Below are 14,014 nucleotides of genomic sequence, written 5' to 3'. Positions count from 1 at the left end.
GTACTGTGTTGACAATATTGCGTCCAATAAGGCAGTTTTTTTTCACTTCATATTCTTTAAGGTGACATAATGTATCCAAACAACTTTGTTAAAGGTATCGTTGTGTGCTGGAAATATCTGAAATTCTGTCAAATGAACTGGTATCTTCAGGATATGATATAGTAGCTCTTAGTCCACAGGGGGACGCTTCGCTGCTGCAGCACATGGCTAATTGAGCAGTGTGCGTTGTACACATTGTATGAAAACAAGTGTGCCTGGAAAACGGTAAAATTAAGTATTTAGTCAGTATATAGTATTTCATTTTTAGTCATCAGTACATATTAGGAACAGTATCATTGTATACCCTCATGAACCCCAATGCTTTGCTTTTGGCCTTTTTAACCTTTTGAAATTCTAGGTTTAATCTGCTAAAACTGTCTTGCCATTGTTTGATACAAGGTGTTGAAAAGCCATTGGACTCTGCTCTAATAGTAATCTGCATTACCATTTAATGTTTTGCGTGCTGCTGTGACAGCTCTGCGGTAATTTATTAAATTTATTTTATTCTTAAATCAAAGACGAATGAAGAGCTGGCTGCAGGGAAGGAAAGTGGTTTTCAAGAAGATAAGAAGGCGGTACAAAAATGTGTGTTTTAAAACACTCACCTCACTTATTTCCGTCGTGCTCATGATTTTCTTTTTTTAAAGAATGAAAAAGAAATGAGTTAAGGAATCTCTCTGGTTCATTCACACCGTTTCTTTCGGTCGGGGGGGCTCGAGTTTAGCTAACAATTAATCTAGTGATGCAGTCAAACAGGAAATGGAACACCTTTGATGTCAAATTTTATTTTTATTTGAATTTTCTGGCTTCCTAGCATATCGACGTCTGGAATCAGACACCTGATCCTAGACGTCTTAACAAAGAGTATGGTTTTACCCCGCTGCCTGAGTTTTGTTCCACTCATTTCTGATGATCTGCTGTATCAATAATCTTGGAACAACAAGCCACAGCAGGAAGATGTCTGCAACAGAGGGAATCAGAGCCGATATTAGCCAGTCTCTACTACTCTAGTACTTTTCCAGTGAAATGAGTCCAGCAATGCACTCTTCATTTTTTCTCTTTCTCTTTTTGACAGTAGCTGTCCTCTCCTCAGAAAGCAGACATGGTCAAATTTCACTCAGACAGTAAAACAAGGCGAACAAAAAAAACTGTACAAAAACAACGGATGGCTCTGAGCTGGGCACGCCAGCGTACGGCCCATTAGTAATGGCAGCTTTAAAACGCTTACTCGCTCCCTATAAATGAGAGAGACCAATGACAGACAAATATCCCACAGACCATGGCCAAATTTCCACTAGCCATCATTGATGACAACAACAACAACATCATTAGTTGATGATGTCAAAAAAACAAAAACCACAATTCCCGGACAAAATCTTCCAGTTCCCTTCTTGTCGCTCTATATCTGCCTCGTCTGTCCATTTAGGTTGTCCGTCACCCCACTTTTCCCTCTTCAGTTCCTTCCATCCAGCTCCGTCTCTGCTTTAGCTCCTTTTAGCTTTTAGCCCCTTCCTCAGCACACTGGCAATAATGCTTCAATAAGTCCAGGTCCCACTGTTTTCCAAGCGGCCATAACTAGCTGCTCTGCCTCTAATGGGCTTCATGTCTAAATCCTCATAGTTCAAAGAGAGGGTCGAAGAGTTGATTTGAGTGTCCAGAAACGCTTAACACTATGTGTAAAAGTTCTAAACATTTGTCGCAGAACTTGTCTGGCAGGCAGCAAGTGCAAACATACAAACAGGACTGCCAGGCACCTTTTTAACAGTTTAGATATCACTATAGCCCCTTTCCCACTTGCACTGAAAGCCGTGAATCTACCGGCAATGTTTTGTATGGGCCTCATGTGGGAATGGGAGCCGGTGTCAATGTTCCGAAAAGTTTTTCCGTAAATTTCCGGCAAATTTCTGGAACAGCTGTGAATGGAAGTATGTGGTTATGGAAGCAGTAACATTTCTGTGAAGTATGGGTGGAGCTGAATCCAAATAAAGCACAAATAGTGGATTTTTACGAATGTAATATAATACAATCAGAAAAATATTAAAATATTTTATAAAAAAAATATATTCTGAAAAATTGTGAACTGTGGCGCCCTACTGCAAAGACGAGAAACTGAAACACGTCCAGTCTCTACGGAGACAAGTCTTTATATTCTTTAATTGTTTTATTTTTCTTCTTAAAAATGCCACTCAAACCCTAGACGTGTCTTTAAAAGTTAGGGGTGCAGTGCGGGGACATCGGGCACAAGTGATTCGCTTGCCTGCTGGCTGCACCGCAGTGTGGGGCTGGAGGGAACAAGCAGACAGGATGAGGTAGAACGGGTGGAGAACGTTCCTTCTCCGGAGGCAGAGAGTGTAGGGCAGGTTGAAGGGGAAAAAATAAAAAATGCTGGTCTAAAAAACGATTCTGTTGCCTAGTCTCACGTGATATTAGACAGCTCCCACGCAAACATGACGTAATGTATCTATAACAGTCATCTATGTGGGAACAGACTCCATACTGAAGTTTTCCGTAAAGGAGGCCAATGTGGGAATGACTACCTACGGCCTTTGCTGGATATTTTTTATCCAGCAATGTTACGGACTCTATGTGGGAAAGGAGCTTATGTTAAAGGTTGTAATACAGGGCTGCATAGCTACTGATTGGCTTCCTGTCCTTTGCTAGTAGCATATCGGGTACTTTTCCAGATCCACGTTTGAAGGAAGAGGATGATTTAATAGTCCACACAGAGATTCAGATGCACCCTAAGTTGTTGTCTTCTTTACCTATGTCCAACCTCAAAGCAACAACAATTTTACTGCCAAAGTGTGAAAGGGGCTTTAACCCTTCACTCCCCATCCCGGTAAAGCATCTAGCACACTCAAAATGACGGAGGGTTGAAAACGAAAACCATTTTCAGACTCCTTTTGGCCTCTTTAAAAAATAAAAAAATCTCTCTCTGTCTCCCCCCCCACCCATGGCTGAGAGGATATGTTGATACCGCTGATAGGGACGGCTATTTATGGCTCCATTGTTTGTGTGTACAAGACAAACGTACAGCCTGCGCACATCTAAGCGCAGACACCAAAAGAGGTGTCCACGCTAGATTAAGCAGGTGACTGCAATACAGTTAAACAGGGTTTGGGTTTAGTGTGTGTGTGTGTGTGTGTGTGTGTGTGCTTGTTCAAATGCGCTCACGCTATTATAATGTCGAGGTCGGGTGTTACATTTCTGCCAGACAATGGACAAGGTCAGGAGCGATCTAACCTTTTTAGAATAGAGCGTGACCCCTGTTAAGGACAGGCACACACACATCTACACCCACAAAAAAGTTAATACACACACGCACTCATAAATGCTGTGAAAGAAACGCTTTTCATGAGGACACAAAGGCCACCTTTAGATATACGAGTTCCGCCGGCACGCAGTCTAAAACACATGTTTGACCACGCGGAGACACCCTGGACCCATACAGGCCGAGTTGTTTGTAAGGGTGGGCCCGCCAGGGTTGGGTTGAGTAAGCGAAAGGGGGATTGTGTATGTGTGGGCGTGCACACAGTGTATTTCCCACTTGTTAGGAACCCCAGAGGGGGCAGTCTCACAGTCATTAACTGCTGTTTCTCCCTCCCCCATTTCTAAACTACCAGCATCCCCCCCTCCTCCCGAATCCCTATCTTCCTCTCCGCTTTCCTAAACCCCACCCCAAATTTCTCCTGGGCTTGAATAACTCTACACATACAGTTCATACGTCTCCTTCATTGCCCATTGCCGCTGCCCTCATATTAATCTTTCACCAAGTCTCACACACGGACACAGTCACAGTTCTGTCAGTGGACCTCCCCTCCCTGGGGGAGGGGGGAGTCCTCCTGCCTCGATCAATCCTCCATTCTCGCTTAAAAGCAAAGGGGCCCTTAACCAGCATCATCTGAATCGGTCCTGTGTCTCATCAAATACACACTTGTGCACAGACAGAAACACACACACACATATGTTTATCCAAGCCAGCTACAGTATCATACAGTATCACCTGGGGAAAAATATATCAAACATATTTAACTCATGATATATGAAGTAAATCATGGTTCATGTGAAAAGAGAATTTCCTTCGATATTCCTGAAAGAGTCGAGAGATGGATGTAGATGTAGATAACATCTTTTTCGAGACGTTCCTAAGAGGTGGTCTAGTAAGCCACAGAGGAGTAAAGTATAAGTAATCCATTATGTTTCTAATCTAGGATCAGTAAGTGTTTAGTTGAGTACCCCTCGAAAAATATGAGGTTGAGTTTCGTCATGCTTCCAAAGAAAGAATGGCAAATAAAACATGTTAATGTTAATGATCGTTTGTCAGTTAATACGCAAGTTTTTGACCCCAAACCATTGGTTACCCCAGTGTCATTATTTGAGTTCTTTGGCGAGTTCTATTTTCTGTTTGGACTCTTTCTCAGTCTCTCTGTCTCTGTCTCTGTCTCTGTCTCTCTCTCTCTCTCTCTCTCTCTCTCTCTCTCTCTCTCTCTCTCTCTCTCTCTCTCTCTCTCTCTCTCTGTGTGTGTGTGCGGCGTTGTTTTCCCCATTTTCTCTCTCTCGTCGGCTCTCGGCCTGCGAGCCGACAAGAGGAAGTCGCTGGACAGTCGGGGGGGGGGGGGGTATGATGATGAGAGATGATGTCATCCCCCGTGTCTCGGTATCATTATTACCTTTTTTAGTAAAAACTAAAGTAAAAGAAAAAAAATAACCAACAACATGGCCAGCCTTTGATTTGAGGTACAAGCATGCACAGCAAAGAAGGCATAGGCAGCTCGCACGGACCAGCAGCGTAGTACCGCTCTCAGCCTCAGCCCGTTATGTACCTACTAAGGGCCTGGTTCCTTTTCCATCCTCGGGCCGGGTCTTCAGAATTTCCATGATACAGTCATTATGTTATTTTTTGGGGGGCGTGGAGTGAAGCCGAAATCCATAACGCGTGCCTTTATAACCCACCCCCACCCCCCCACCCCCAATTGATTTTAATACAGTGGGAAAACCACATCTGCGAATGGCGTCGTGATGGAATAGTACTGTGATGTGCATCACGGCTGCGCTGTTTGGCTTTTTGTTTGATTTTGATTTTTCTCTCTTCCTCGTCAAGCTAGATAGTGGGATGTCAGCGCAGTTCCTCTAATTCACCTTTAGGAAGACAGTCTCCCATGGAGGCCAGACCAAGGGTCTTCTCAGGATTATTTTCCGCTCAAGGTCATAAATGTGTGTCTGTGTGTGTTATTGCTCATATGTGTGGATCAAAATGACTGAAGGCGCTTTCAAAATTGAATGACCATTTGCCGTACACATGTCTTTGAATGAAGTTTTACACATACACACACAAATGCACACACTGGTTTGTCTGTGCATGGCATATGCATGTGTCCTTCATCCATGAGGCCAGGTAAACGGGGCTCGCAGAGGCCCCGGGGTTGAATAAAGGTGCCTTTTGTCAGGCGGGTGTGTGCGTGTGTGTGTGGGGAGGAGGTCCAGTCTGGAACAAGCATGAATGTTCCCTCAGTTCCCTCAGACATCGCACCTCCCTGCCTACTTTCACGGCCCCATCAGAACGGAGAGTTGGAGAGAGAGGAGGAGAACCTCTGAAGTACGTTTGGAGAGTAGGGGGGGTGCCAGGGTGGGTGCCGGTGGGGAACTCGGGGGTGTGTGTGTGTGTGTGTGGGAGGGGAGGGGTGGTGCTTGTGGCTGGCCAGTGAGCTCATTGGAACAGGGTGTGTGTGTGTGTGTGTTTTCTTTTTTTGTTTTTTTTTTTGGGTCTTGTTTTTTTTATTTTTTTTATTTTTAGTCCTCCTACCGAGCGTGTAGTTTTTGGAAGGCATACGAGCAGCTGGCTGGGCAGCTCCCTCAGTCTACGCTCGCCGCCGCACTGGAGAGGAGGCAGCTACACCCGATTCTACCGCTCACTATTTGCAACCCATCTACTCATCCCTCTACCCACCACCCTGACCCGCTCCCTGTTCCTTCAGGGGCATGCAGACTGCTCTGCCTGACAGCAATTACTTCCATCTTTTTGGCTACGGGGCTTTTGAGAGAGAGAGAGAGAGAGAGAGAGAGAGAGAGAGAGAGAGAGAGAGAGAGAGAGAGAGAGAGAGAGAGAGAGAGAGAGAGAGAGAGAGAGAGAGAGAGAGAGAGAGAGAGAGAGAGAGAGAGAGAGAGAGAGAGAGAGAGAGAGAGAGAGAGAGAGAGAGAGACTTGGTTAGACTCACCTCCTGCTTACATTCGTTTGTTTTTGGAGGTCTTTCATTTTTGGGGGGGGGTGTTTCCAAAAAAGCGAAGAGGACTCACAAGTATATAGGAGAGTAGCGTAAAGATTTAAGAGCGAGTGGGAAAAGGGATGCGAGGCGGGCAATGGGTAAAATGGAGGAGGAAGATGACGACGACGGCTCCGTCTTAACGGGATTGGGGCTCTCTCTGTGTTTGTTCCCCAGTCGTCCGGCGCGCCTGTGGAAAACGACCCTCTGGGCGCCCTCCCGCCAGGATGGGGTAAGTCCATCTCCCACACACACACACACAGACAAACACACACACACCTCCACGTACACCATCTCTAGACAGTCACGTAACAACCGCCAGAGATTCGTCATTCTTTTCTTGTCACCAGTCTTGGAAAGTGAATCTCAGAATTTAATCGCAATTGATTCCGTCCGTACCATTCCGTGAAGTCCGTACCGGTTGTCTTAGGGTTGGGGGTAGAAAATGCAGCTACCTCCTGTTGTTTGTTCTGCATTTCATCCAGAGCTTTAAAAAAATTTATTCGGTTTTACCCGGCCTTGGTTTTATCATTTTTATACTCACTCAATTGTAAGAGTTCACAGCCAGTCCTGGTGAGCGATGCGCTCTAATAAAACTTCCCAGCACATGGGGGTTCAACTCCCCTTAAACACATGCGCACACACACACACACACACACACACACACACACACACACAGAGACCCAAACTCACCCAAATCCTTTGAAACTTTTGCGCAAACCACCATTGTGGTAACAATTAGCCTCAGAAGTGATTTTTCTCTTTGCACTTTGCTAGTTAATCCCCCACAGTGCAGAGATGATTTATAAAATCTTTGTTCTGTGCCTACTAGTTGGATTCAATTTTTGTTATTATTATAGTTATGTTATAGTTATAGTTATTTTACTTTTTTTTTTTTACAAAATACATCACATTATTGTTGGATCGATTATGACCAAAAAATATATATATATCTTCTTCATACGAGTGTCCTTTAATCCACGAAAAATCAAGGCTGGTTTGTAGACAGGATTAAATCTCAGTTCTAACACAAAGTGTTTTATGTTCCCACCCTTTTTATAATGAAAAACATTGCATTCCCTACCATGATGCCTTGTCAACATGTTGCCTCGATGTCAGACAAAAAAAACCAAACTCAATTATATCCCCGGGCTCTGGTGCCTCTTGTTCTGAGGCAAAGTTTTATTTTTTCTTTAGTTTTTTTATTTTCTATTTTTGGCTTGGGGGGGTTCATCTGTGGTTTGGGTCTCTCCCCTCTAGTCCTGGAGAGAGAGAGAGAGAGAGATAGAGAATGATTGGGGGAATGGGGTGAAGAAAGGGGAAAGAAACAAAGAAAAAAATGCCTTCCCAAGCGCGGGAACTGAATGAGAAAGAGAGAAAATTAATAGAGAGAGAGAGGAGGGGAGGGGGAGGTAGAGGGGCTGCAATGTGAGCGCTACTGTTTGTGCACACACGCCTGTTAATGAGAAAAAGATGTTTGGGAGCGACGAGTGGATAGATGGATGGTTGGGGGGGGGTCAGAAGAGGAAGGGGGCGCCAACCACGGCCTCTAAAATCTGCGGCTTAGCGCGAGACACGCACACACACACACACACACACACTCACACACACACACTCAGAGTAAAAACCGCTACTGTTTAATACGGCATTTATGGCAAGCGAAAAAGGTCTCCACGGTAATGTATCTGGTCCATTAAAGAAGGGACAAAAAAATAACCGTGGTCTTGTGGCCCCATTTGCCATTGTCACATTAGCCTGTGTAGTGACCCCTGAAAACACACACACATGCACACACGACTCGTGAGGTACTCACTTCACACACAAGCTGCAGTGAAATACCACACCGAGCAGTCTGTTTCTTATCACCGTGGTGTGATTCAGCCACTCTGTCCTTTCTCTTCTTCTCTTCCTCCTTTTGCGGTAGCTAGCACTACCGTCTGAGACATTCCTAAGGCTTTTTATATTTCTTGTTGTGTATTTCAGAGTTTTGTTTTCCTTCGTTTTTTATAGTTGTCGTTTTTTCCAACTCCGTCTGTGCCACTCTTAGGGGACCATCCAGTTCACGGCTGGGGGTTACAAATCCTTACAAAATGTTTGTTCCAAAAACCCAAATGGAATTTTTCATCTGCCCGTCTCTTTATGTCTTCCACCTTTCTCAGCGCACTGCGTGCTATCATCTCAAAGAAAAATATCCTAAAAAGAAACTGAACATTTTTTATAACAAACCTGGTTGTGTTTTACAGAGAAGCGTCAAGACAATGGGAGGGTGTACTTTGTCAACCACAACACCCGCACCACGCAGTGGGAGGATCCACGGACCCAAGGGTGAGACCGTTTAAACCTCGACAGTGGGTGTGTGTCTAGTGTTTGTTTTACTATGCTTGTGAGTCTCCGAATTGACTATTTTTTGGTTTAGAAGTACACCAGAAACATGGGTCCGTGTGTGTGTGTGCGTTTTACTATACTTTACATTTAGTCATTTAGCAGACGCTTTTATCCAAAGCGACTTACAATTGTTCAAACACCGACGGACGCAGCCATCAGGAGCAATTAGGGGTTAAGTGTCTTGCTCAAGGACACTACAGCATGCTAGCAGGAGGAGCCTGGGATCGAACCAGCGACCTTTAGATTACTAGACCACCAGCCCTACCGCCTGAGCTACCACCCCCATACTTGTGAGGACCAGTCTACAAACTCTTTGTTGGTTAAGAAGTACACCAGAAACATGGGTCCTCACTTACCAGGTGTATTTACGCAGACCTCACTTTGATACTAGTACAAGAATGTGTGTATGTATGAGTGTGTGTGCGTATAGGCTCCCGTTGGTCACGGGTTCCCCTTTTGGTAGCTCCCACCGGCTGTGCGGGGAACGCCCCTCGCTCCATACATGTCCATGCAAGTCCGATGGCAGAATGTTTGCGGTATGAAACTCTAGCCGCCACTAATGAAAGACCTCTGAGATTCTGAGGGATTAGCCATTCAAAGTGTCACATGAGAGGATCATTTTATAAACTCTGACCCAGGAATCAACAAACCCGGGCTCTTAGCTCTTTGGCTATGGCTCTGTCTTTTCAGGGTCTACGGACAGGAACCGCAAAAACAACAAAAAAACAAACTGTTCCGCACTCACAATTTTTATCGTTTCTTGAAAGACATTGGCCTCCCCTCTTATTTATCATCTCAAACGATTTCCCCTCCAAACTCAACAATCTGAGATTTGAGGTTTTTTTTTTTTTGTTTTTTTTTCTTTTTCTTTGCTCACCTCACTCACATTCGTCATGCTCCTCCTCCCAAGTCAAGCATTGCATATCTCACACTACAGTCCAGCTGTGGCCAAAAAGGCCATATTATACTCACAGCTTCCTGCTGGCAGGATTGGCTAGAGCCCATCTCCGAAGACCCTCACAGGAGCTCATCGACACCCTCCCCCCTTTAACGTTAGCCGGGGCTAATCGGGGAACGTTGGGCTGGGGTTGGTGGGTAAAGCCCTGGGTATACCTTCGCGCGGTGTGGCCGAGAGTGCAGGGCATTTATAGCTGACACATTCTACGTTGCAGTATTCTCAGAAACCACAGGTGGCAGTAGAGAGAAAGTACAGTGTGAAGCAGGAAGTAGTAAATGAAGAACAGCGCTAGACAGCAAACATGGTTGCATGCACAGCTTGTGCCGAGGAGGAATTGCTATTCAAGGTGGTTGAACCAACAAAAGCGTCGAAAAGGAGCTTGTCTGTCCGCCTGTTCCATGCAGCGACAGGAGGGGGGCGTGAGATTAAATCCTGCTCAGCATTTTATTACAGAGGAACTTTCTGGACCGTTCTGTTCCCTTCAAGAACGGAGTCACAATAAGTAATTATTCTCCCTCATTGCCAGTTTCTAAAAAGAAACTGCACATAAATGTCAATGAAATAATTACCTTTTATTTGTAAACTGAACTTCACAACGACCCTGTTAATTTACAATTAAATCACCAAACCTGGGTTAGCCGTTTGCATAAACTATTTTATCTCAGCGTCAAAAAGTCATTGGTAGACTTGACACATCTGACTTGTGTTACGGATCAATGTTGTCCAACATAATAGAAATAAAATAGCAAATCGCTGACCTCCCATCGCTTCCAATGCATTTCCAGGTAACACCCCTTGCGCCAAGTCACAAAATCTCAGAGGTGCTAGACGGTCCCCACGGGCCACGGCGCCACCCCCTGGTGACGTAATTTGCGTCACATGCTCCCTCGCGCTTGGGGCAAGTATAAACCTAGCTTAAAAGGGGTTTCTGGGACAGGAGGTTGGATCTGCCGTGGAACACGCCTGTGCCCTATGGTGTGGGGGGGCCGGGGGAGTTGGGTGGGTTGGGGGGGTGAGGCCCGTTCCGCCCGGGCGACCGTGCTCACTGCCCCTCTCCTCCCCTGTTTCAGGATGATCCAGGAGCCCCCCCTGCCACCGGGCTGGGAGATGAAGTACACCGCAGAGGGAGTGCGCTATTTTGTGGACCACAACTCTCGCACCACCACCTTTAAAGACCCCCGCCCTGGGTTTGAGTCAGGGTAAATATTTCTCCCCCGCCCTCCTCCGCACCTCTGAACCCCCATTCTAGTATCGTTGAGAATGACGTTCTGAGGGATAATGGTTTTTCGATTTCTGAGCGGGTGGTGGTTGATTTGTTGGACCCTTGCGGTTCCACACCTGAATTAAAAAAAAAAAAAGACATTTCGCTTTGATTTAGGTGGGATGCAACACATGAGATAGTAGGATAGTATGTAATAGAAGAGAAGAAGAATATTTATTTGTCACACGACACCACAACACATGCATACACCCACACACACATGCACATGCTTTGGATGGTGGCCAGTGAAATGTGGCCACCATTCTGCATTTCACCCATCCTGGCTTGTCCTTCCCCCGTGGAGGCAGCCAGGAGCAGTGGGCAGCATTCGTCGACGCGCCCGGGGACCTGGTTCCATTATGTTCATCGCTGGTCAGGCGATGATGTTTTGCATGTTTTTGGTGGGGGTCCTTACTGATGTTAGATGGAGGAAACCCCATGTGAGCACGGGGAGAACATCCAAACTCCACACAGAAAGGCCCCTAATTGGGAGATAGCGCACCGGAGCACGGTGCCAACAGTCCCCAGGCGTGAATCGAACCCAATAACATAGATAGAATAGATAGATGGATAGAATAACCATAGAACTTCACCGAGCACATGTTTCATCATTGCTTGCCATTTCACAATTATGATTTCTGTTTTTATCCTTTTGTTATTTTTATTTATTTTTTTATTCCTGAGTTTCAGCATCCCAGATATTTCACATTAAGGGAGTCGTATCAATAGCGGTCAAACCCGGGAAGCTTTCGAGACACGAGATCACCCTGGAGCGGCCTCCCCTAGAAGCTCCTGTGTGTGTGTGTGTGTGTGTTTGTGTGTCCATGTGTATGTAGGTATATGCATGTTTTTCTTCCCCGGACATCCCTCCATTCTGATGCTGCAAATGGACGCAGGCTTTGCAGACAGGCTTTATTTTTAGGCCGCCGCGGTAACCAAGGCTTTTTGCAAACGTTCTCCACTAGCTCCCGAGGGTCTGCACAGCCATCTCCCGTTTCCTGACCCCCAAACCCAACGATTTGTTGGCAGCACTCTGCTAGCCTCAATCCCCATACTTATCCCACACCCCAGCCCCCCAGATTCACTCTCTCTATCTCTCTCTATCACTCCTGTCTCTAACTCTCTCCCACCCTCTTCTTAATTTGCCTCTGATCATTTGTTTAAAAAAATGTCTACCTCGTACTTTCTCCCTTCTCTTCTTTCCATCTCTTTTTCTCTCCGTCTGTCTGGTACTTCTCTTTTGCTGACAGGGCACATATTTGTGTGTGTGTGTGTGTGTGTGTGTGTGTGTGTGTGTGTGTGTGTGTGTGTGTGTGTGTGTGTGTGTGTGTGTGTGTGTGTGTGTGTGTGTGTGTGTGTGTGTGTGTGTGTGTGTGTGTGTTGGAGCTTGTATTAACACAGCTGCCGGGCCTGGACCCCGCCTTTATCTCGGTACCTCTGAGTCCCAGGCGACTCAGGATCAGGCAAACATGCCCCCAGACCTTCTCTGTGTCCACTGATTGAAAGATGAATGAATTTAAAAAAAAAAAAAGATTTGGGATATATATCAAAATTAAAATAAATAAATACATTTTAACCTATGTAGTGAATCTCTTTAGCGTGCCAAATGGAGAATTTACCCTTTTTTTTTCTTTAAAAAATAATAATTCTAAGCCAGAGACATTTGTTTTTAAGGAGTATATGGCATTTAACATATATAATAAAAATAATAATTCAGCTAAAATAATGACATCAAAGTGTAAAGTTTTGGAGACAATATCAATGCTGGTATGGGGGAAAAAAGTCCCAAATAAATGCTTAATAATATAATAATAATATAATATGTAATAGTAATAATATTTGTAAAAAATAAAAAGTGCCCTCGTGAATTAAAAATACTACTAATAAAGAATACAACTGCAGCTCATTATGTTGAACGAAATTGTCTAAATTTGAAGCATAACTATTTTAAAATTTGACTTCATCCAAATTTCATTTTGGATTTGATCGCTGTAGCCCTTCCCACAAGCAGAGAGACCTGAGAACAACCGATTCTGCTGTGCTTTTCTGGACTGGGCCCCACCACACAGCTTCATGTTGAGGCCCATGTAACATACCCGATAAGGTGGTCAGGATATGTTAATGCAAATGGGTAAAGGTTTTTTTTTTTTTACTTTCATAGTGTGAAACAAATGTGTGTGTTTGTGTGTGTGTGTGTGTGTGTGTGTGTGTGTGCGTGTGCGTGCAGGTCGCGGCAGGGTGGTTCTCCGGGGGCCTACGATCGTAGCTTCAGGTGGAAATACCACCAGTTCCGTTTCCTGTGCCATGTAAGTGCCGAACGTGGTCGGGGGGGGGGGGGGGGGGTTAGATTCACATTTATAAGGGTTCGGCATGTTTTAGGCAGCTTAAGTTGGGCCGAAATAGCTAACTTGTAAGGACGTTGTTTGACATAAAAGTTTGCTCTTGAAAAGATTTTGACTCATGATTTATCCAACATTATCAAACTTCATTAAATTTACACTTGATAACAGGTAATAGGTGGAGCACAATAGGTGTTAATACATAGTACTAATTCATATTTTATCATTTATACCCTAAATAACATTGCGTGAATTAACATTTTTAATTCACGCATTCTGTTTTATTTTATTATTATTGTTATTCTCCGTTTCAGAATGTACAGCTTTTTTTTATGCTAGTCATCCGCAGTACAACGCACCAAACCTCACCATGACAAATTCCTGGTGTATGTAAAAGAACCTGGGGAATAAATTAGAAATGGTATATGTTGCCTATTTGAGTTTAACAGTTTTCCCCTTTTGATTTCTTTAAGATTATTTTTCTTGTTTTTTTTTGTAGTTATACTACTCATATCCCAATTGAGATCTAATGTATATGTTGCTCTTTGTATACACATACTTTTGGATCTGTTTTTGAAAATCAACCATCAACTTTACTTTTTTTTTTGTTTTTTTTAAGGATTAAAATTTCAATGTTTTAATTTCATCTTTTTTTTCCAGTCTAATGCCTTGCCCAGTCACGTGAAGATCTCCGTGTCCAGACAGACGCTTTTTGAGGACTCGTTTCAACAGGTGAGACATATCTCGGCTGCCGTGGACTTAAAAGTATCTG

At 44.4% G+C, this 14,014-nt stretch overlaps 1 protein-coding gene across 4 annotated transcripts in view; it reads left to right on the top strand.

Annotated features, from left to right (window-relative positions):
* The window catches only part of wwp2 (WW domain containing E3 ubiquitin protein ligase 2), a 71,321-nt gene that overhangs the window by 46,523 nt on the left and 10,784 nt on the right, over positions 1-14,014 (top strand). For 3 of the 4 annotated variants that reach the window (XM_080002596.1, XM_080002595.1, XM_080002594.1), the window contains exons 11-15: positions 6,477-6,531; positions 8,543-8,624; positions 10,713-10,841; positions 13,131-13,209; positions 13,903-13,974. In XM_080002596.1, the coding sequence (XP_079858722.1) occupies positions 6,477-6,531; positions 8,543-8,624; positions 10,713-10,841; positions 13,131-13,209; positions 13,903-13,974 (417 nt within the window). The remainder of the gene's footprint in view (positions 1-6,476; positions 6,532-8,542; positions 8,625-10,712; positions 10,842-13,130; positions 13,210-13,902; positions 13,975-14,014) is intronic. The other variant, XM_080002597.1, reaches the window with a different exon arrangement.

This window comes from Zeus faber (assembly GCF_960531495.2).
Source record: "Zeus faber genome assembly, chromosome: 6".
Lineage (NCBI taxonomy): Eukaryota > Metazoa > Chordata > Actinopteri > Zeiformes > Zeidae > Zeus > Zeus faber.
This window is presented reverse-complemented; position numbering and strand designations above follow the sequence as displayed.